At 39.0% G+C, this 21,484-nt stretch overlaps 1 protein-coding gene across 5 annotated transcripts in view; it reads left to right on the forward strand.

Annotated features, from left to right (window-relative positions):
- APAF1 (apoptotic peptidase activating factor 1) overlaps positions 1–21,484 on the forward strand; it is an 84,952-nt gene that overhangs the window by 60,080 nt on the left and 3,388 nt on the right. For 4 of the 5 annotated variants that reach the window (XM_025401106.1, XM_025401109.1, XM_025401107.1 and 1 more), the window contains 5 exons: positions 4,857–4,982; positions 12,695–12,814; positions 13,130–13,255; positions 14,911–15,036; positions 16,670–16,813. The exons of the other annotated variant lie outside the window; for it this stretch is intronic. In XM_025401106.1, coding sequence (XP_025256891.1) covers positions 4,857–4,982; positions 12,695–12,814; positions 13,130–13,255; positions 14,911–15,036; positions 16,670–16,813 — 642 coding nt within the window. The remainder of the gene's footprint in view (positions 1–4,856; positions 4,983–12,694; positions 12,815–13,129; positions 13,256–14,910; positions 15,037–16,669; positions 16,814–21,484) is intronic. 5 annotated transcript variants of the gene reach the window in all.

The following is a 21,484-nucleotide window of genomic DNA, read 5'->3' on the forward strand; positions in this document are numbered from 1 at the left end:
GTCTTCAGAATCTTTCTGTACAGAATTAGTTAATTAAAACTAATTATGTGTCTGGCATTGTGCACTTCTATTTTTATTTATTTTTATTTTTGAAATGGGGTCTTGCTCTGTCACCCATGCTAAGTGCAGTGACATGATCACAGCTGACTGCAGCCTTGACCAGAAGTGATTCTCCCACTTAAGCCTCCTGAGTAGCTGGGACTACAGGTGTGTATCACCATGCCCGAATAATTTTTTTACTTTTTGTAGAGATGGGGTCCCCTATATTGCCCAGGCTGGTCTCAAACTCCTGGGTTTAAGCAATTGTCCTGCCTCAGCCTTCCAAAGTGTTGGGATTATGGGCATGGGAGCCACTGTGCCTGGCTATTGTATACTTTTTTTTTTGAGATAGGATCTTACCTTGTTGCCCAGCCTGGAGTGCAGTGGCCCAATCTTGACTCACTGCAACCTTCGCCTCCCTGGCTCAAGGAATCCTCCCACCACGGCCTCCTGAGTAACTGGGACTTCAGGTATGCACCACTACACCCAGCTACTTTTTCTGTTTTTGTAGAGATGGAGGTTTCACCAGTGTTGCCCAGGCTGGCCTTAAACTCTTGGGCTCAAGTGATCTGCCCATCTTGGCCTCCCAGAGTGCTGGAATTACAGGCGTGAGCTACCACACCCAGCCTATTATACACTTTTATACTAAATAAATCTTTCTGTGATCTATTAGTCATCGTTCTGTTAAACTAAAAATCATCTTATCCAGTTGGCTGTATATTTTTCAGATTTCTTTTATTACTGTTTCTCATGCTTTTTGTCTTTTTATGTCCCTTATTCTCTACTTAGTTGTGTGGCTGTTCTCCACATATATCAACCACTATCTATCAAGATTTCGCTAACTATGCAAAGAGCACTTTTTTCTCCTCTTCTTAGAAGCCCAGCCATATGGGGTATAAGTTGTTTCCATTTTGGTACTGATAAGGCTCATGGGGAATATTGGTGCAAGGCTGCCTGTGCTTGCCTGCTCCACCAATCCTTGCTGTTCTACTTTTGGTGGCAGAAGTACCTCAGTTCACCACCTGAAATCCTTAATTTATCTAACAAGACCAAATAAGTAAAAATAGAAACATGTTGCAAGGCAAAAAATGTAGTATAATAAAAGGCATTTTGGGTAAAAATATTGTCTTTATCACAAGTGAAATTCACAAAAGCACATTTTCTCTAGCTTTATAATGGTTTTAAAAACCATTATATTTTAATGTTTTATACCAAAAACATTGGTTCCTTCTTTCACTTTTTCTCACCAGGCATCTGGGAATTATTTTTTAACCAATTACTTATGGCACTGGCCGCAGTATTTTACTTTGGATTCATTTTCTTAAGGAATTACACAAATATTCTCTAGTCCATATTGCCCCACAGAGAAGAGACTATATGTTTAGACACAAAGTGAAGAAGGAAGCTTTTAGACAGTGATTTCTATACTCTTATATATTTGCCATGACCCTTGTGTCATGGATTGAGAATTCAGGCTTTGTCTTCTCTTTATTATTGTGAAAAATTTATTTATCATTTGTTAAGATGTGTACTATTCTGAGAAAATACATCATGGATATGTATTTCTTAAGCAAGGGATAATTGTATATTTACAGGTGAACCTTAGACTTCCGTCTCAGGCTTATCTCTCAAACTGTTGTGTATTATTATTTATTCTTAAAGAGTCCTTAGTTTCCCTTTTATCTTAACCTTGATGTCAAGTCAGTACCACATTCTTTTCATTTTTACCATCTATCTTAAAATAAGTCTTTTAGATAGTTTAAAAATAAACACACATATGTGCTTCATTCACATCGTTAGTTACCTCAAAGTCATCAAATAATATAAATAATAATGAACCATGTGAAATTACCAATATTTACCTATAAACTGGCAGTTTTGTATGGTGTAGCCCCATATCATCAAATAATAGCAACTACCATTTATTAACTGTTTACTGTGCCAGATGCTCTCATTGAATTTTTTTTTTTATTATACTTTAAGTTCTAGGGTACATGTGCACAACGTGCGGTTTGTTACATATGTATATATGTGTCATGTTGGTGTGCTGCACCTATTAACTCATCATTTACATTAGGTATATCTCCTAATGCTATCCCTCCCCACTCCCCCCACCCCACAACAGGCCTCGGTGTGTGATGTTCCTCTTCCTGTGTCCAAGTGTTCTCATTGTTCAATTCCCACCTATGAGTGAGAACATGCAGTGTTTGGTTTTTTCTCCTTCTGATAGTTTGCTGAGAATGATGGTTTCCAGCTTCATCCATGTCCCCACAAAGGACATGAACTTATCCTTTTTTATGGCTGCATAGTATTCCATGGTGTATATGTGCCACATTTTCTTAATCCAGTCTATCACTGATGGACATTTGGGTTGATTCCAAGTCTTTGCTATTGTGAATAGTGCTGCAATAAACATATGTGTGCATGTGTCTTTATAGCAGCATGATTTATAATCCTTTGGGTATATTCCCAGTAATAGGATGGCTGGGTCATATGGTATTTCTAGTTCTAGATCCTTGAGGAATTGCCACACTGTTTTCCACAATGGTTGAACTAGTTTACAATCCCACCAACAGTGTAAAAGTGTTCCTATTTCTCCACATCCTCTCCAGCACCTGTTGTTTCCTGACTTTTTAATGGTCATCATTCTAACTGGTGTGAGACGGTATCTCACTGTGGTTTTGATTTGCATTTCTCTGATGGCCAGTGATGACGAGCATTTTTTCATGTGTCTGTTGGTTGCATAAATGTCTTCTTTTGAGAAGTGTCTGTTCATATCCTTCACCCACTTTTTGATGGGATTATTTCTTGTAAGTTTGTTTAAGTTCTTTGTAGATTCTGGACATTAGCCCTTTGTCAGATAAATAGATTGCAAAAATTTTTTCCCATTCTGTAGTTTGCCTGTTCACTCTGATGGTAGTTTCTTTTGCTGTGCAGAAGCTGTTTAGTTTAATTAGATCCCATTTGTCAATTTTGGCTTTTGTTGCTGTTGCTTTTGGTGTTTTAGACATGAAGTCCTTGCCCATGCCTATGTCCCGAATGGTATTGCCTAGGTTTTCTTCTCGGGTTTTTATGGTTTTAGGTCTAGCATTTAAGTCCTTAATGCATCTTGAATTAATTTTTGTATAAGGTGTAAGGAAGGGATCCAGTTTCAGCTTTCTACATATGGCTAGCCAGTTTCCCCAGCACCATTTATTAAATAGGGAAACCTTTCGCTATTGCTTGTTTTTGTCAGGTTTGTCAAAGATCAGATGGTTGTAGATGTGTGGTATTATTTCTGAGGGCTCTCTTCTGTTCCATTGGTCTATATCTCTGTTTTGGTACCAGTACCATGCCGTTTTGGTCACTGTAGCCTTGTAGTACAGTTTGAAGTCAGGTAGCGTGATGCCTCCAGCTTTGTTCTTTTGGCTTAGGATTGTCTTGGCAATGCGGGCTCTTTTTTGGTTCCATATGAACTTTAAAGTAGTTTTTTCCAATTCTGTGAAGAAAGTCATTGGTAGCTTGATGGGGATGGCATTGAATCTGTAAATTACCTTGGGCAGTATGGCCATTTTCACGATATTGATTCTTCCTATCCATGAGCATGGAATGTTCATTTGTTTGTGTCCTCTTTTATTTTGTTGAGCAGTGGTTTGTAGTTCTCCTTGAAGAGGTCCTTCACATCCCTTGTAAGCTGGATTCCTAGGTATTTTATTCTCTTTGAAGCAGTTGTGAATGGGAGTTCACTCATGATTTGGCTCTCTGTTTGTCTGTTATTGGTGTATAAGAATGCTTGTGATTTTTTCTCATTGATTTTGTATCCTGAGACTTTGCTGAAGTTGCTTATCAGCTTAAGGAGATTTTGGGCTGAGATGATGGGGTTTTCTCATTGAATTATAACATCCTGGATGTTCGGTGGTGTTATTCTTGTTGTAAAGTTGTCTAAACTCTTATTTCCACAATTTTCATAAAATCAATAAGTGGCAGAGCTAGGATTCAAACCCAGATCTCTGAGGCTATGTGCTCAACTCTTATGCTGTTCTGCCTTTGCCTTATAGGGTTTGTGAGATCATTCATCCTGCTTATTTAGGAAGATTCTCATTCACACAATTCCCCTTTGTTTTCAAGGGGCTTTTCTTCCAGACATGTGGGTTAGGTTTGAGTTTCTGGAATCTCCTGCTTTAGCATCATCTGTATTTTCCTTAGGCTTTCTTGAGTACATTTTAATTTGGTCCATGAAACATATTTCCTCTCTTTTTGTTTTTTTTTTTTTTGGTATGAGTTCATTTGAAAGCCTTTTTTTTTTGACATAGTTATTATCTTTTGAATTTGTTACTACTTTTATTTGGAGTATTATTAGTCTTTGGCCCTCTTAAGTATTCTTATTGCACTGCCCACCAGCCTTCTCGTATCCTCTTTTCCTTTACCTGTCTCCCTCATCATCTTTTATCTTCCCTTGTTTGTGTTGTTTTATGAAGAATTTGCCATCCAGGACTTACTTTCTTCTCTCATATCCATCTTAAATGTCTTTTTTTTTTGGAGGGCGAGCCTAGACAGCCACTTGTTTGATGAAGTGGGGAGTTGAGTAATCAGAAGGACCACTGGTTCCTACTGCTGTCTGATGATTGCAGTGTTTTATTTTAGGGTGTAATATGTTGGTATGTATACATACATGTGTGCATATATATGTGACATTCATTTGTTTTTAATTAGGGTGAAAGCACCAGATGGAAATTCTGTACCCTCTAGTCTAATTTTAGTTTAATATCTTTGGGGTGTAATGCCTATGTGTTGCTTAGTTTCTTCAGATTAATTTTCTGTGTTTTTCTGCTTTGAAGATTTTAGAACTTGTAAACAATAGAATCTTCCAGTCCAGGATTCGGCACAAGAAAACTGTATGGCACATCCAGTTCACAGCCGATGAGAAGACACTTATTTCAAGTTCTGATGATTCTGCAATTCAGGTGAGAGGGAGGTTGAACTGTTAACATATTTAATGCTGATTCTAAAATGAACACTATGATTATGTCTAAAATCTGATGTATATTTTAAGCACATTGCTTTGGGCATACATTCAGATTATGCACATGGGCTTAGATGATTGGTGTTTCATATTTTTCTGTGGGTGAGACAGACAGTTTGTCTTAGAACCCTCTGTTGGAAGGGTGTTTATTTTGAAAATGAAGGGTTTGTTTACATTTTCTTGCCTGCCTTGGTATTTGGATTTGTATCAGTAAGTATACTTTTTGCCACATTTATGTAATTTCTCTTTATTTTTCTTTACAGTAGTAAAATCCAGTGGAAATCATTTCATTCTTTCCTTTTAAGAACAAGATGTTTATTACAGGAATGAAATTCTGTGAAAAGGGAATAGTTTGACATAATAAAGAATTGTGGATATGGAGGCCTAAGCTTACTATATATTCTTTTAAAATTTACTTGATTATTAAAGTCCCAAAGCACATTGTTTTAAAATTCAAATAGTTTTACAAGATTTATTATGAAAAATAGACCCTTTCCCCCATTTCTCATTCTCCAGAGGCACCACTTTTAGCTTTTAGATGTTTCTTTTGATATTACCTTCATGCCTCTGTATGGCATGCTCATAGTGCTCTTCTTGATTTTACCATTTGACAAGTTACCTACCGAATTCCCTACAGGAAGATGCCGCTTTTTTCCTTCTCCCACCTGTCCTGCCCTCAGCTTATGTGCATGCACCCACACTCATTTATCAATCCATTTATCCCAATTATGACGAAATTTTGTTTAGATCCTTCCTGTTATTAGGATCACTGTGTACTAAGGGTACTGTGAATGCGTTTTTTGTCTTAATGCAGTGTAGGAAAATTTGACTTTTGGGTGTAGTTGGAGATTATTTTACACTAAAACTTTGAAGACATTGCTCCATTTTCTTCCAGGTTCCAAAGTTCATGTTGAAAAGTCTGAAGCCATTTTGCTGCCTAATCTTTCTCTCTGGAAGATTTTAGGGTATTCATTTTGTCCCCAGAATTTTGAAATTTCCTGATGATATACTGTGGTGTTAGTTTTTATTAATCGTTTTGGACATTCAGTCTTCCTTCTCAATTTGGAAACCTATGTTTTTCAATTCATGGAAGTTGGATTATTTCTTTGATTCTTTCCTTTTTGTTCCAGTTTGCTTTTTCTTTTTGTAACAACCATTATTCAGATGTTAGATCTCCTGGACCGATAATCTAGTTTTCTTTTCCCACATTTCATCTTTTTATACTGTGCTTTATTTTCTTTTCTTTTCTCTTCTATTTTTTTTTTTTTTTTTGAGATGGAGTCTCATTCTGTTGCCCAGGCTGGAGTGCAGTGGTGTGATCTTGGCTCACTGCAACCTCTGCCTCCTGGGTTCAAGCAGTTCTCTTGCCTCAGCGTCCTGAGTAGCTGGGATTACAGGTGCATGCCACTATGCTAGGCTATTTTTTTTTTTGTTTTTTTAAGTAGAGGTGAGATTTCACCGTGCTGGCCAGGCTGGTCTCGAACTCCTGACCTCATGATCCTCCCGCCTCGGCGTCCCAAAGTGCTGGGATTACAGGCGTGAGCCCCTGCACCTGGCCTACTGTGCTCTGTTTTCTGGGAGTTTTCCTCAGTTTTGCCTTCCAGCCATTTTATTGAGATTTTCATTTCTACTATTATATTTCTAATGCATTAAATTCTTCTTTTGTAGATAGAATATTTTATCTCTCTGAGGAGATATACACACAGACAGGTAAATAAATATATATAATATATATAGAAATTACACACACATACATGCGCGCGCGCACACACACACACACACACATATGTGTAATTTTTTTTTTTTGTTTTTTGAGATGGAGTTTCACTCTTCTTGCCCAGGCTGGAGTGCAATGGTGCCACCTTGGCTCACCGCAACCCCCGCCTCCCAGGTTCAAGCAATTTTCCTGCCTTAGCCTCCTGAGTATCTGGGATTACAGGCATGCACCACCACACCCAGCTAATTTTTGTATATTTAGTAGAGATGGGGTTTCATCATGTTGGTAAGGCTGATCTTAAACTCTGGATCTCAGGTGATCCACCTACCTTGGCTTCCCAATGTGCTGGAATTACAGGCATGAGCCACTGTGCCTGGCTTATATATATAATTTTTTTCCCCATAAATTTTTATTTTGCTGCATAGTTGCTGTTCCCTCCAAGTTGCTTTTTTCTGTTTGGTTGTTTTGACCTCCTATTTTGAAGGCTTCCTTAGCTCTCAGTGGTATTGGCTACCAGAGATGTATACTAAACAACTGGCCGAAAGCTCTGTGTGTTGACTGAGATCTTCTCTAAAAGGTGATCTGAAAGGGGAACCTTTATTGTGAGTATCTTCAGGTCTTTTGTCTTGGTCTCCTCAGATTCCTAGAGAGGAATTTTCTGGTCTCTTGCCTGGAGGATAAACCTGGCTGGCAGGTTCTTAGAGCTAAGTTGGGGAAGAGAACAGGAAGTATTAATAGATGTTGGATCTCAACATTTAGTATGTAAACCTTCCCTTGATCCCTCGTTATCAGAATTGTAATTCTACCCTGAGTTGTGCTGGTGCCCTTAAATTCCGAGATTCTTCTTTCTAGTGTGCTGTCACTGTCTGTCTACTTTCTTCCCTTTTTTCTCATAGTAACTTTGGGATTCAGCAGCAATTCTTTTCTTTTTTCTTTTTTTTTGAGACAGTCTTGCTTTATTGCCTGGGCTGGAGTGCAGTGGTGCAATCTCTGCTCACTGAAACCTCCACCTCCGAGATTCAAGTGATTCTTCTGCCTCAGCCTCCTGAGTAGCTGGAATTACAGGCACCTGACACCACACACAGCTAATTTTTTGTATTTTTAGTAGAGACAGGGTTTCACCATGTTGGCCAGGCTGGTCTTGAACTCCTGATCTCAAGTGATCTGCTCACCTTGGCCTCCCAAAGTGCTAGGATTACAGGTGTGAGCCACTGTGCCTGGCCTTCTTTTTTTTTTTTTTATATGAAATCAAGTTTCCTAAACTCCTTGGAGGAGTGGGGAGGTCCAGCATTTCTAGCTTCACAGGTCTGCAGCTCCTTCTCTTGTTTTCATGAGGCATTAAAAATATGGCCTTACTGGGCGCAGTGGCTCACATCTTTAATCCCAACACTTTGGGAGTCTGAGGTGGAAGGATTGCTTGAGGCCAGGAGTTAGAGACCAGTCTGCACAACACAGCAAGACCCCACCTCTACAAAATAAAATAAATTAGCCAGGTGTAGTAGTGCATGCCTGTAATCCCAGCTACTCAGGAGGCTGAGGTTGGAGGATCACTTGAGCCTAGGAGGTCCAGGCTGGAGTGAGCTATGATCATGCTACTGCACTCCAGCCTGGGCAACAGAGCAAATCCCCATCTCAAATATATAATGGCCTTGTTCTTAGGAGATCTCTTTGCTCCATCCCCTTCCTTCACAGTTATTTGGACCTTCTCTTTCTTTTGTTGCCCTTATCCTTGTTATACTCCATTTGGATTCTATTCCCTGTGGTTTCTCCTCATTGTAGGGTTGTCCTGGTTAATTTTATCAGCTCACAAGGCTCACATTGCTCCAGTCCTTCCAGACTGTACCCAGCCCCCTCACACTCAGTGTCTGCTACTCTTCTCTAGTTGGTCCATTGCACTTTCTGGTGAACACCATGTGGCTATCAGGATTCTCTGCCTCCTAATTCCTAATACTTATATTCTTAGCCCCACCCTCATTTCCTCCTTTGGGTATACTTAGTACCTTCCATTTTTGAGCATTTTGGGAGTTCATAATGCCGATTTTGTTGCTTTAGACTTTTCTTTACTTTTTTTTTGAGACAGTCTTGCTCTGTTGCCAGGCTGAAGTGCAGTGGCACGATCTCGGCTCACTGTAGCCTCCACCTCCTGGGTTCAAGCGATTCCCCTGCCTCAGCCTCCTGAGTAGCTGGGACTACAGGCATGTGCCACCATGCCCGGCTAATTTTTTTTTTTTTTTTTGTATTTTTTTAGTGGAGATGGGGTTTCACCATGTTGGCCAGGACGGTCTCGATCTCTTGACCTTGTGATCCTCCCGCCTCAGCCTCCCAAAGTGCTGGGATTACAGGCATGGACACCGTGCCTGGCTGCTTTTGACATTTTCTAATGCCTTTAGGATTCTGTTTTCTTGACTTTGCTGAGTCAGTTACCATTCTCCTGCTTTCCAGCCTCCCACATTTTGTTGCTGTTATCTCCTTTCTCATTCTTTTGACCTTGCCATTTTAGTAGAGCTTTAGAAGTGAAGGAGATAATGCATATGTTCAATGGAAGCTATTATATTCTTTTATTTGTGTATATATATTGCTTATGGTGGCAATATTTAATTATATTGTTAAAAACGGTTTTGGGAAAAAGATCTTTTAATGTTATGTCTGTGTGAGTCCTAGGAAGGAGTATGATTCGAATGAAATTTGGCTTCAGTGCAGAAACTTATTTGTTATAGGCTCCCATGACACTGGTGTTCTAGCTGTAAAACTCAGTGTAATAGTCACCTTTCTTCCTCTCCAGATGTCTTTGAAATGGGTAAAACTAAAAACTACATTTGATGAAGTTCTTTTGAGACATTGTATACTATGTAGTTTTCCATCAAAAGTTAAATTCATAAGGTTTTTATGACCAGCTTGACGATTTCAGGTATTCTCAGCTAGGGGGAAGAATAATTTCTAGAAATATTTTTAGAAAAGGAGTTAGATTATATTTAGAAATATGATTATTATATTATAGAAATAAGTAGTTGTGTTTCTTCCTCTTTTTCTGTTCTACTCAGAATACTTCTTACATTTACAGTGTTTTAAATGGAATAAAACTCTGTAGATATTTTCAAGAAATGACTGGTTGGGTTTTGTTTTCGTTTTTTAAAGTTTTTGTAAATGATTATATGGAGGTTTGTTTTAGTCATCTTTGTATCCCCAATGCCTGGAATGCAGTAAGGGTTCTGTAAATCTTTGCTAAGCTGAAGTTATTGCCAAAATTTGAAGAATCAACTCACTTGATTATCGCTCTTAGGATTGTGAAAATTGAGGTCTACTTTGGTAGTTTTTGATCCTTTACCTTGAGGTAAATAAAGGCCAAGTATTACCCATGCTTACATGAGCCAGTATATAAGACTATGTTAGTTCTTGCTGGTATGAAACGTTTCCGGCCGGGCGTGGTGGCTCACACCTGTAATCCCAGCACTTTGGGAGGCCGAGGCGGGTGGATCACGAGGTCAGGAGATTGAGACCATCCTGGCTAACACGGTGAAACCCTGTCTCTACTAAAAAATACAAAAAAATTAGCCAGGTGTGGTGGTGGGTACCCGTAGTCCCAGCTACTGGGGAGGCTGAGGCAGGAGAATGGCGTGAACCCGGGAGGCGGAGCTTGCAGTGAGCTGAGATCCCACCACTGCACTCCAGCCTGGGAGACAGAGCAAAACTCTGTCTCAAAAAGAAAAGAAAAGAAAAGTTTCCTTAGCATTTCTACAATTTAAATTTTATTCATATAGTTGAAAAAATTCTACAAGTATATATACACTGCAAACATAGTCAATGATAGAGACATCCCCAGACTCAACTTTTACATTTGACTAATGGTGGTGGAAGTTTAGTGATATTAAGGTTATTCAGTTAGCACAGTATGTTCAGTCCAACAACAACAACAACAAAAAATCACTCATCATCATTGCCTAGTCAGAAACCTTCTGTAACAAAAGCTACAAAGGCTATTCCTAATCTGCCCTCAGTGGTTGTCAGATTCTTCATTATATCTGCTTAGGAAGGCTGTCTGAGTTCTTGATGCAGAGGGCAGAAGTAAGATACTAAGTTAGAAATGAACATTGAATCAGGCAAAGCTAGAACAGGCAGTGTCTGTAAACTAGGAGGAGCTGTTCAGCATAGCCATTGATCCTCCAGTTCAGTAAAGCCCGGAAATGGGGAGGAGAGAGCCAGGAGGTTCCTAGTAGAAATGGACTAAGGTCTTTTATGCTTAGTCACATGGGGTGCCCTTCCTCTCTGGTCTGATTTGGGAAGCCAGAAAAGCCTCCATTTCTCCCTCTTCCCCCGGCATATCTCATTGGGTTCTTAAAATTTGAAAATTACTAATTCATTCTCTTTAGAATTACTCTCACTTCCAGTTTGTCTTCTAAAGTTCTCTTGCTTGCATGCAAGACCCTATGCTCCTGATACCCTGCTTCTGTGAATGAGCATTCTGAGGCAGAAGATGAGATCTGAAAGCCAGGGCTTGGTGGGGAGGGCGACTGCTAAATGTGGTGGTAAAAGAAGTAAAAAAAGGGGAAGAAGAGATGTCATTTCTTTTAAGATTTTGCCTAGGTCTGATTAAAGATATTTCTGCTGTTTAACATTGGCCAGTAAAAAGCTAGACTCAGAATGTTACTCATATGCATACCTGTAGTGGTGGCTGCTTTTTCTTTATCTTTTTATTCTTTTGGAGCTGGCCTGTTTGCCCATACCTCAGAATTTTGGCTTCATCAGGCCCACGGGGCTGTTTCTTTGGATACCTTCCCAACCTGTTTTCTCTTCTGTTTCTTCTGCGTCTCGTGTGCTCTAGTTGGATGGAACCATGAGCAGGCCCCTTTTGACGTTTCCCTGCTCCTATACTTTAACTCCAACATTTATTCCCTTTGAAGAACCCTTCTCAGTTTGTGAATCACACTTTCAACCCATTCCTCAAGCCTACTTTGAATGTGTTATCTCCACCAAATTTTCTCTAAGCAATTACTTTTTTGACTTTCACAGAACTTTTATCTCTATCATTGTATCTTATATTGTAGGATTTTTTTGGGGTTTCTTGTATTTCTCATTTTCTTTGCTAAACTCTTAAGTTTCTTTATGCTAGATCCTTGTTTGATTCATATTTGCTTTGCATATAGGTACTAAATAAACATTTGTTAAATAAGTTAATTTGAAGTCAAGTATTAATAAAGCTCTAAATACAGTTGCTTTGATTTAGTAATTAAGAGATGCCCTTTACATGGACATAGCATAAAAATAAACTTCTGTTCTGTGTAGTCTCAGATTCATTTGTATGCATATTTTGTGCTAGTTACTCATGTTATTTCAATCCCCCCACACCTTTCCTTATGTCTGAGGAGCTCCTCCTGAAGCTGCACGTGAAAAACAATGCCTTCTCACTTCTGTCATTTTGAGGATTGTATTGGGGGATAGCTGAGATATTTGAACCTTGGAAACTCTGTGTTCTGTTTTGAAGCTGCTTTGATCAACTGACCTTCCTAGGCCAGCTTCAGTTGAGCCAGGATCTGTAGACTTCCCCAGCTTGTAGGTTCAGAAATCTGTGACTATGTAATTAGGATAATTTTCTCAGGAAAATTTAATCAGATGGTGAGCTCACTGGCATATTGTGTGTTCTTTTTTTCTTTTTTTTTCTATCTTCTGGTATAATTAACTGTTCTCCAAGCAACTGAAGAAAACAAATTTTATTTAGGAGGAGAAATATTTTATTTTGCCTCTAGTCAACTTACTTAACCCCAGCTTCTCTCTCTGTCTGTAAAATGTGGACACCATAGTCTTCTCTGTTATTCTTCTCTGTTTTACTGAAATGCTGTGTGAGTAAAAAACTTTAGACAAGAGAATGTACACTCTGTCCACCCCTCCAATGAGATAGGATCGGGGGAGGATTATAACAGACATATTTCTTTCACATTCAGGTATGGAATTGGCAGTTGGAGGAATATGTCTTTCTACAAGCCCATCAGGAAACAGTGAAAGACTTTAGACTCTTGAAAAATTCAAGACTGCTTTCTTGGTCATTTGATGGAACAGTGAAGGTAATTTGAAGTATAAATTTGTTTTTGAAAATGTATTCTCATATTGCAGTGATTATATTGAGACAGCCAAAAGCCACTGAAGGCTAATTACTTACAATAAAAATTTTTTATTTTTCTCATGCTTGTTTTCTGTTCATTGCAGTCACCTACATCTGCTGTGTTTTAATGAGCATTTATACTGTTAGTCACATTTAAAGTAAAGGGGTCAGAACAGCCAGTGTACTAAAACTCGTTTTATAGATCTGTCTTGTAGCTGATTATGCTTTTTAATATAAAATGTTCTTAAAAGTGTCAACCTCCAATTTTTTTTTTAAGGTATGGAATATTATTACTGGAAAAATAGAAAAAGACTTTGTCTGTCACCAGGGTACAGTACTTTCTTGTGACATTTCTCATGATGCTACCAAGTTTTCGTCTACCTCTGCTGACAAGACTGCAAAGGTAGGTCAATCAGTTGAAACCATGCATAAAACTTTGGTAGTGGTTATGTATAATGAGTCCAAATAATATATACAACAGGACGTAACAGTTGCTGTCTACATGTCTGTCCCATATTTTGTGATCTTTTGGATGACGCCCATTGGCATTTAGTTGGTATCAAATGAATGAAATGAAATACATTGAGGACTTCCATAAGTAATCCTTATGGATTACTTTGTCTATAATCAAATGCAACCTCTACTGCATACTGTAGGCAATGAAAATCATTGAAAGGGATTTACATTTAATTATACACTGACAATACAATTTTAATATAATTAATGTAATATAATTGACTGTGTCTGAAATCACATTCTGGTGAATGATGCTGCTTGGTTGGGGACCTCAAGTACTCCCTTCTCTCCTTTTTTTCTCCTTCTACCAGTCTTTATAAACTATAAACCTTGGAATCGTCAGGGACTCCATCCTGTCTTTTGTGCTCTGTTGATGACTCTTTAGTGCACCTTAGAGTTATCTTCTCCTCCTTGTCACCACCCTGAAGAGCATGCTTTCCTCCTCCACCACTGGTGGACTGTCCCAGCATCCTGCCTCTAGTCTGCACCTCTTCCACGTTATCTTCCATACCACTGCCTGTATCTCTTGTTGAAACACCTGTTACCTAACGGTTTTTAGGCCAACTAATTAGCTCATCGCCGTCTTTTTCTGCTATATTGTTTCCTCTGTGCCAGCCAACTTTCCAACTTCATCTCTTTGTGCATGCTGCTAACTTTGGTTTGATAAACCTTCTACTGTTTTACCTTGAAGCATTATGACTCATCCTTCTAGACCTAGATTTGATGGGAGCTCTTTTGAAGCGTTTCCTGACCCTCAAGCAAGGTTAGCTGTTCTACCTCCAGTGTTTCTAGTACATTTTATTCATTTGTTAGAACATTTACTTCATACAACTGTTCACTAACTGTTCGTGAGCCTGTCTTCATGACTAAACTATAAACTTTTCAAGGATAGTGACTGTAGCTAGTTTATCTTATTGTACCACTAGTTCTAGCTCACAGTGCTTGGAACTTGGTAGTTTTCAGTATGTGGTTGCTAAATAATGTTGACAAAACCAAGAGACAATATGGAAAGGAAAAAAAAAACAGCATTTGGCTGCCAAGAAGTAGGCTAGTATAGTGACTAACCTTTAAAGATTACTTGTCACATCCTAGTAATTTCACTCTATATAATCTCATTTAATCTTCACAGCATAGGTACGACTGTCCTCATTTTACAGATGCAGAGTATGAAGCTATAGAAGCTTATATGAGTTGTCCTAGTCACAAGAATCTAGTGAACAGTGGAGTTAGGACTCACATTCAGGTCTGCTTCACTCCACAGACTGCTCTTAGTTGATTCGGTGTTCTTCCATGTAGGTCTAAACTAAGGAAGGAGTGACATTGATCCTTGAGCTGAATTTAACTTGAGTAATTAAAGGGAATCTCAGAAAAATTAACAAGATTGCATGCTGGAACTTGGGCATCTCATGAAAGTTTATGAATTGCCAAATATTAGAATGTCCATGTGATTGAATTTATGGCTGAATAGCACTCAAGGCAGGGTTTGCAGATGCTTATTTTGAGTGTATGTACCATTGCTAAACAATCCTAATTGCCTTCCAGATCTGGAGTTTTGATCTCCTTTTGCCACTTCATGAATTGAGGGGCCACAACGGCTGTGTGCGCTGCTCTGCCTTCTCTGTGGACAGTACCCTGCTGGCAACGGGAGATGACAATGGAGAAATCAGGGTAGGGTGTTTGCTGACATGAGAGCACTGCTCCTCTTGTAGCTTGGGCTAGCACTCTTCACAGTGGGGACCTTTGTTCATGGGTCAGGGAAGCATAGTCCTGAAGTTCTGGTTGGATGAGGCATTCTTTTTATTTCTTGTGCACATTGTATTCACAGCTGCACTCCACTGCAGAAACGGATTCATTTTAGAGTTAGAGTGAAGCATTCCCTGTATATGTGAGGAGGCAAGTGCTCTAGTCATTTGCAGTTCATTCTCTGCCATTAGCTTGAGAATGATTCATCTTAATTCTTGGACTTGAACCAAAGGTTGTTTTTGGTAGCAGAATTTGAGGAAAATAATTTTGTAAATTACGGTCTGGATTATAAATGAATTGCAAATCCTGCTGTTTTCTGGAAAGAAAAGATCTCTTTAGCACTATACCCATTTGATAGCCATTTACGGTGTGGTTTGTTGCAGTCCTCTGTGGACTGCCTGCCTGTTAAATCGTGTAGAGGTTCACATTTCTGTCATTGGGGGGCAGCGAAGGGCTCCTTATTGAGTCAGAGGCTGCATGATAGGCCAGTTTTTATTGCTCTGCAGTGCTTAAGATATACATACAAACCATGCCAGTTTTATTTAGAAAACAGTCTATTTTTTTTAGATATATAATTTTGACTTTTAGAAAACAATCTTTTTACGAGGCATAGAATGTTGTTCTCTCTGTGTCTGTGGAAATATAGTACCATATGGAAAGTATTGCATGCTGAAAGCTTAGAAATTATGGAAAAGGAGTCAATTGACTTAGTTGTGTCAGAAGAATTGGGGAGCTGATTGAAAAAGTTTGGGCATTGGGATGACTACTTTGGTAACCCGTATATATGAGGAAGGTGGGGTTTTCCCCCCTTTCATTACAAAGGAGGATTTAAAACTCCAGGAATAGGTATATAGTGCAGAAGACTACAAGAGTATGCAGTTTGCAGGAATAGAGGTGTTATCAGATGGGCTTTCTAGGGAAATTAAGATTCTTCTGCTTGAGGAGTAAGTAACCAACCTTCTCTCTACCAGTCACATAAATGTGTGTCAGCTGAAGTGGCAGGGCTGCTTTGGAAATGTTCATTTTGCTTTGAGTTCGCATCTTTGGATGAATGTGCTCCTTTACCAGTTATGAGGCAGTGTTTCATTTTTTCAACCACTGCAGGAAAAAATTGTCTGTCTTAAAATTGTGTTATTTAAAAAATTTTTGTTGGTACATTAAAAAAATTTTTTTCTCCCTGATTATTCAGAGTATAGGAAAGTTACTGATTTTTTTATGTATGTGTACTATCTTACTGAACTCTTTCTAATGAGTTTTTCCATTTGGTTCTCTTGGATTTCCTAGGGAGAGATTTGCAAATGATGATTTTATTTTCTCTTACCATTTATGCCTCTGTTTCTTTTTCTTATTCTGATGTACCTTTATTTGAAAAATTGGAGCACTGCTTATATATTAAATGTCACTGGAAATAAATGGCAATATTAGCATCTGGATAGGATTGTTTATAAAAGTCTAGTAAAATAATTTTAGAATACATATATATGGACATATATATGTTTTAAAACTAGAGAAGCTTCTGGATAACTCTGTTAATGAATTGTGTATCATGTTTACGTAGATATGGAATGTCTCAAACGGTGAGCTTCTTCACTTGTGTGCTCCGCTTTCAGAAGAAGGAGCTGCTACCCATGGAGGCTGGGTGACTGACCTTTGCTTTTCTCCAGATGGCAAAATGCTTATCTCTGCTGGAGGATATATTAAGGTAAGAGTTTCCCAAGAACTGTGAAAGAAAATAATAGCCTATATCATACTTTCCAAGCTATTTTCACTTCCTGTTTCTCAGTTGGGCCTTTTACAACCCAGCAGAGTAAAAAGGCTGCTACTCTGGAGGCTGAGGTGGGAGGATAACTCGAGTCTGTGAGGTCAGGGCTGCTTTGAGCCATGATTACCCCATGGCACTCCACCCTGGGTCACAGAGCGAGACCCTGTGTCAAAAAAAAAAAAAAATCTGGCAGTAAAATGAGTTTGGTAACTAAAAAAAGAACAGAAAAAAATATTGAAAACAAAAAAGAACCAGAAAAAAACTTTAAAAAATCATTAAAAGCCAGGCGCGGTGGCTCACGCCTGTAATCCCAGCACTTTGGGAGGCTGAGGCAGGCAGATCACCTGAGGTCAGGAGTTCGAGACCAGCCTGGCCAACATGGCGAAACCCCATCTCTACTAAAAATACAAAAATTAGCCAGGTGTGGTGGCGCACGCCTGCAGTCCTAGCTACTTGGGAGGCTGAGGCAGGAGAATCACTTGAATCTGGGAAGCAGAGGTTACAGTGAGCCAAGATCATGCCATTGCACTCCAGCCTAGGCAACAAGAGCAAAACTCTGTCTCAATAATTAATTAATTAATTAATTAAAACGGAAAAAAGAAAAAAAAAGGCAGTTACGGTTATCTCCATTTTGTAGTGATGAAACAGATCCACAGGACTACTTTCCTCAGATCTTGGGGAAGCTTCGGTGACAGTATTAGGGATGCCCTTAGTCCAGAGCTGTCATACTGCCCCATACTAAACTTGGGGCATTAGAATGACTAGCAAGTTGGGTGTTTAACTTAGTTCTGTTTTCCATGTCATTCACAATTAACTATGTTGGTTGAAAATCTTTAAAAAAACATATATTTGAAATTTCCTCAGTAATAATAGCAGCAGTATATTGCTTTATAGTTTACAAAACGCTTCACTTCCCTCATCTTACTAGCCAGCTTTGTGAGGCTTAAATTTCATTCTTAGTTTGCATGTGAGGAAAATGATTTTCTGTGGAGGTTATAACTTTCCTAAAGTTACATAATTAGTGCCGGGTGTGGTGATTCACACCTGTAATCTCAGCACTTTGGGAGGCCAAGGCAGGCAGATCACTTGAGGTCAGAAGTTGAAGACCAGCCTGGCCAAAATGGCAAAACTCTGTCTCTGCTAAAAATAGAAAAATTAGCTGGGTTTTGTGGCGGGCATCTGTAGTCCCAGCTACTTGGGAGGCTGAGACATGAGACTCGCTTGAACCCCGGGGAAGTGGAGGTTGCAGTAAGCTAAGATCGCACCACTGTAGTCCAGCCTGGGCAACAGAGTGAGACTGTCTCAAAAACAAACAAACAAAAATAAAGTTACATAATTAGTAAATAGAAAAGCCAGGACTCAAACCCAGGTCTCTGCCTCTGTTTTCTCTAGCAAATCGGCTTTTTAAAACTTACTAGCGATTGAGCCCACAATTTGAATGTGTTGTGGTGCTTCAAGGTCATATTTTTGGTGTTTTTTTGATGTGTCTTTTATGTATCCACTCAAAAAGACTGTGTTGAATGTCCAGTGTGTGCTAAGCTACTGCTGTGTGGCACAATGTTTATGGCTTGGTTCTTGCCTTTCAGCAGCTTACAGTCTATGGGGGAAGCAGGTGGTAAACCAATGAAGTCCCTAAAGTTTAGAAGGGGTCTGGGACATGCTTTCATGAGCAGGTGGAAGCACAGAGGAGAGGAGTGAACAGACCAACCTCAGAGAGTTAGCAGAGGCTTCACCTAGAGGGGAATGCTTGAAGTGAATCTTTTGAATAGTGGCTTACTTATAAAAGTGGTAGAAGATGATACTCTATATCAGCGGTCCCCAACCTTTTTGGCACTAGGGACTGGTTTCCTTGGAAGACAGTTTTTCCACAGATGGGGTGGTGGTGGGAAGTCGGGGGCGGGCAGTGGTTTCAGGATTAAACTGTTCCACCTCAGATCATCAGCATTAGATTCTCGTAAGGAGTGAGCAAGCTAGATCCCTTGCATGTGCAGTTCACAGTAGGGCTCCTGCTCCTATGAGAAACTAATGCCACCGCTGATCTGTCAGGAGGCGAAGCTTAGGTGGTAATGTTCACTCACCAGCCGCTCACCTCCTGCCCTGCGGATGGGTTCCTAGAAGGCCACAGACCAGTATTGGTCCATGGCCCGGGGACTGGGGACTCCTCTATATTGGGCTGATCACTTGGACATTCTGGAAGCTTTTTCATTTAAAATTGATTCTTAATAAGATCTTATGATACTGTTATATCTTACTGAAAACATTTAAGTGTAGGAGATGATTCTCATTAATAGTCTAAGGCAGGATAACTGTTTGGAAATATTTGAATGACTGGTGTTTTGGTTACATGAGACCCACATGGCTATAATTTTACCACCATAAGAATCTAGCTTATAAAAAAAATAAGTTAGAGGACAGTTTTTAGCTTTATGAAAGGTTATACTAAGGGGTACAAAAATACAGATAAACAAAGGGAGTAATTTCTAGTATTTGATAGTACAGTAGGGAAATTATAGTTAACAATGTATATTTCAAAATAGCGAGAATTATTATAATGTTCCCAACACAAAGAAAAGATAAATGTTTAAGGTGATGGATATCCCAATTATCCTAATTTGATCATTACACATTGTATCACATGTACCCCTAAAATATGTACAGCTATTATATATCAAAATCTTTTTAAAAAAGAAAGGATGTGTATTATCCCTTAACAAAGTTTCATTGAAAACACAATTCTGTTTACAAAATGTTGCATTAACCTACATCTTTATTCAGTTATTAGGAGATCCTGAGAAATGACCACCAATTGTTCTTCTTCAGTGTAAAGATAAACTGGAACTCAGTCTGCTCTGGGGATAATGCTTAGAAGAGAGTCATTGCTGTCTGTGTTGGAAGCTGGGGAGTCTTTGGCTATATTAGCTGCTGAAAAATTTAACTGCTCAGCTTTGACACCAAGTTTCTAGAGACCACATCATTTGATTCTCTGACTTCCACAGAATGCCATTACATAATTGAGAGTCTGGCTTATAAGATGTTAAAAAGATTAGTGATCATATTTTCAGAATTCTTGGGGAACCTTGAAATAAAGCAGCAGCATAGGTTTACATACTATAGATGTTATGTCTTAAGGGTGAAATAACTTCTAGCCTATATATTTAGTTTGTATATTTAAATAACAATCAGGCTGCCTTTGCTTTCTGGTTTTATTACTAGCTTATTCAACTGATTATGATATAACCCAGCCTGCATCTACCCAGCATGATAATGAGACTATCCAAAAGCACAGAGCAAATTAAAAGTAAAAAGGAACAGCTGCTGTAGTGTCCAAGAAAATAGGCCTTTTGAGCCTGTTTACTTTAGAATCCAAGCTGTATAAATTGAATGTCAGTAAGATAAAGAAGGTATCCAGAACCTAAAAAGTTCTTAAGTTCCAAATTATTCCTAAGTGAAAAAATAATTTAGTTGTTTGCCTGCATTATGCCACAGAGTACGTACTGAATGACAAGAAATTCACAATAATTCGTGCACATGAAGGGAAAGCTGATCTGAAGTATGGAATGCATAGTGATAAATGGTGGTGTGCCATGACTTGGTGGCAGCAGAGTGTAATGGTTGGGAGAGTGGGCTTTGGCCTTGAGATAGGCTGCCTGAGTTCAAAGCCTGGCTCTGCCACTCATTAGCTTTGTGACCTTGCACAAGATTGTTTAACTTCTGTGCCTTGATTTTCTTATCTGTAAAATTGCTGTAATGATAATGCCTAACTCATTTCAGAGATTTCCCATATACCTCTTTCCCCCACAAATACATAGCCTCTCCCATTATGAACATCCCCCCTCCAGATATGTGCATTTGTTAGAATTGATGGATCCACATTGACACATCATTACCACCCAAAGTCCACAGTCAGGATTTGCTCTTGGTGGTGTACATTTTTTGGGTAGTTGAACTAAGTGATCACTGAGGGCCTTAGTGACTGAAAACAAATGAATCTCAGGTTGGTGGAATGTGCTTGATTACATTGTTATTTTACAAAGCAAACTTGTGAGTTCTGGAAAATCCCAAGTTAGTGCATGCTGCTTCAGTGAGGTTTACCAAAGTCCATTGGGTATACTTTTAGCAGTTATTATTACTAATAGTGAACATGCATACTTGACCCACTCACATGGGAAAGACAGAATGCTAGGTACTGCCATAGGCACAAAGGTGGGTGAGACTATTATTGTGTTCATAATACTCAGGATCATGGTGAGCTTGAGGCCTCTTCAGAAGAAGTTTACGTGTATTGTCTCTTACCCCCATTTTAGCTGTGACATTGATGGGTAAACTTTATGATTCCAATTTTTAAATGAATATAAATATTATTAGCAAATTCAGTGATTGGGAAGGAAAGGAAGGACTTGGCTAGAGCCCTTGCTATGTTTGAGATGTTCAATGTTTGCTTAGTAAATAAATAATGTAGATTATTTTATAAAGAAACTTGGTCAAGGGCTTTTGCATCACACCTGGGGAAAGGGAAGATTCATTGGAGAGAACATTGTTTCCTGTAGCCCATATTATGAATAGTTTGGGTCTCTGTCAGCATACCAGTCTGTGTCTGCAAAGGGGCATTTG

This window comes from Theropithecus gelada, chromosome 11, assembly GCF_003255815.1.
Source record: "Theropithecus gelada isolate Dixy chromosome 11, Tgel_1.0, whole genome shotgun sequence".
Classification (NCBI taxonomy): Eukaryota; Metazoa; Chordata; class Mammalia; order Primates; family Cercopithecidae; genus Theropithecus; species Theropithecus gelada.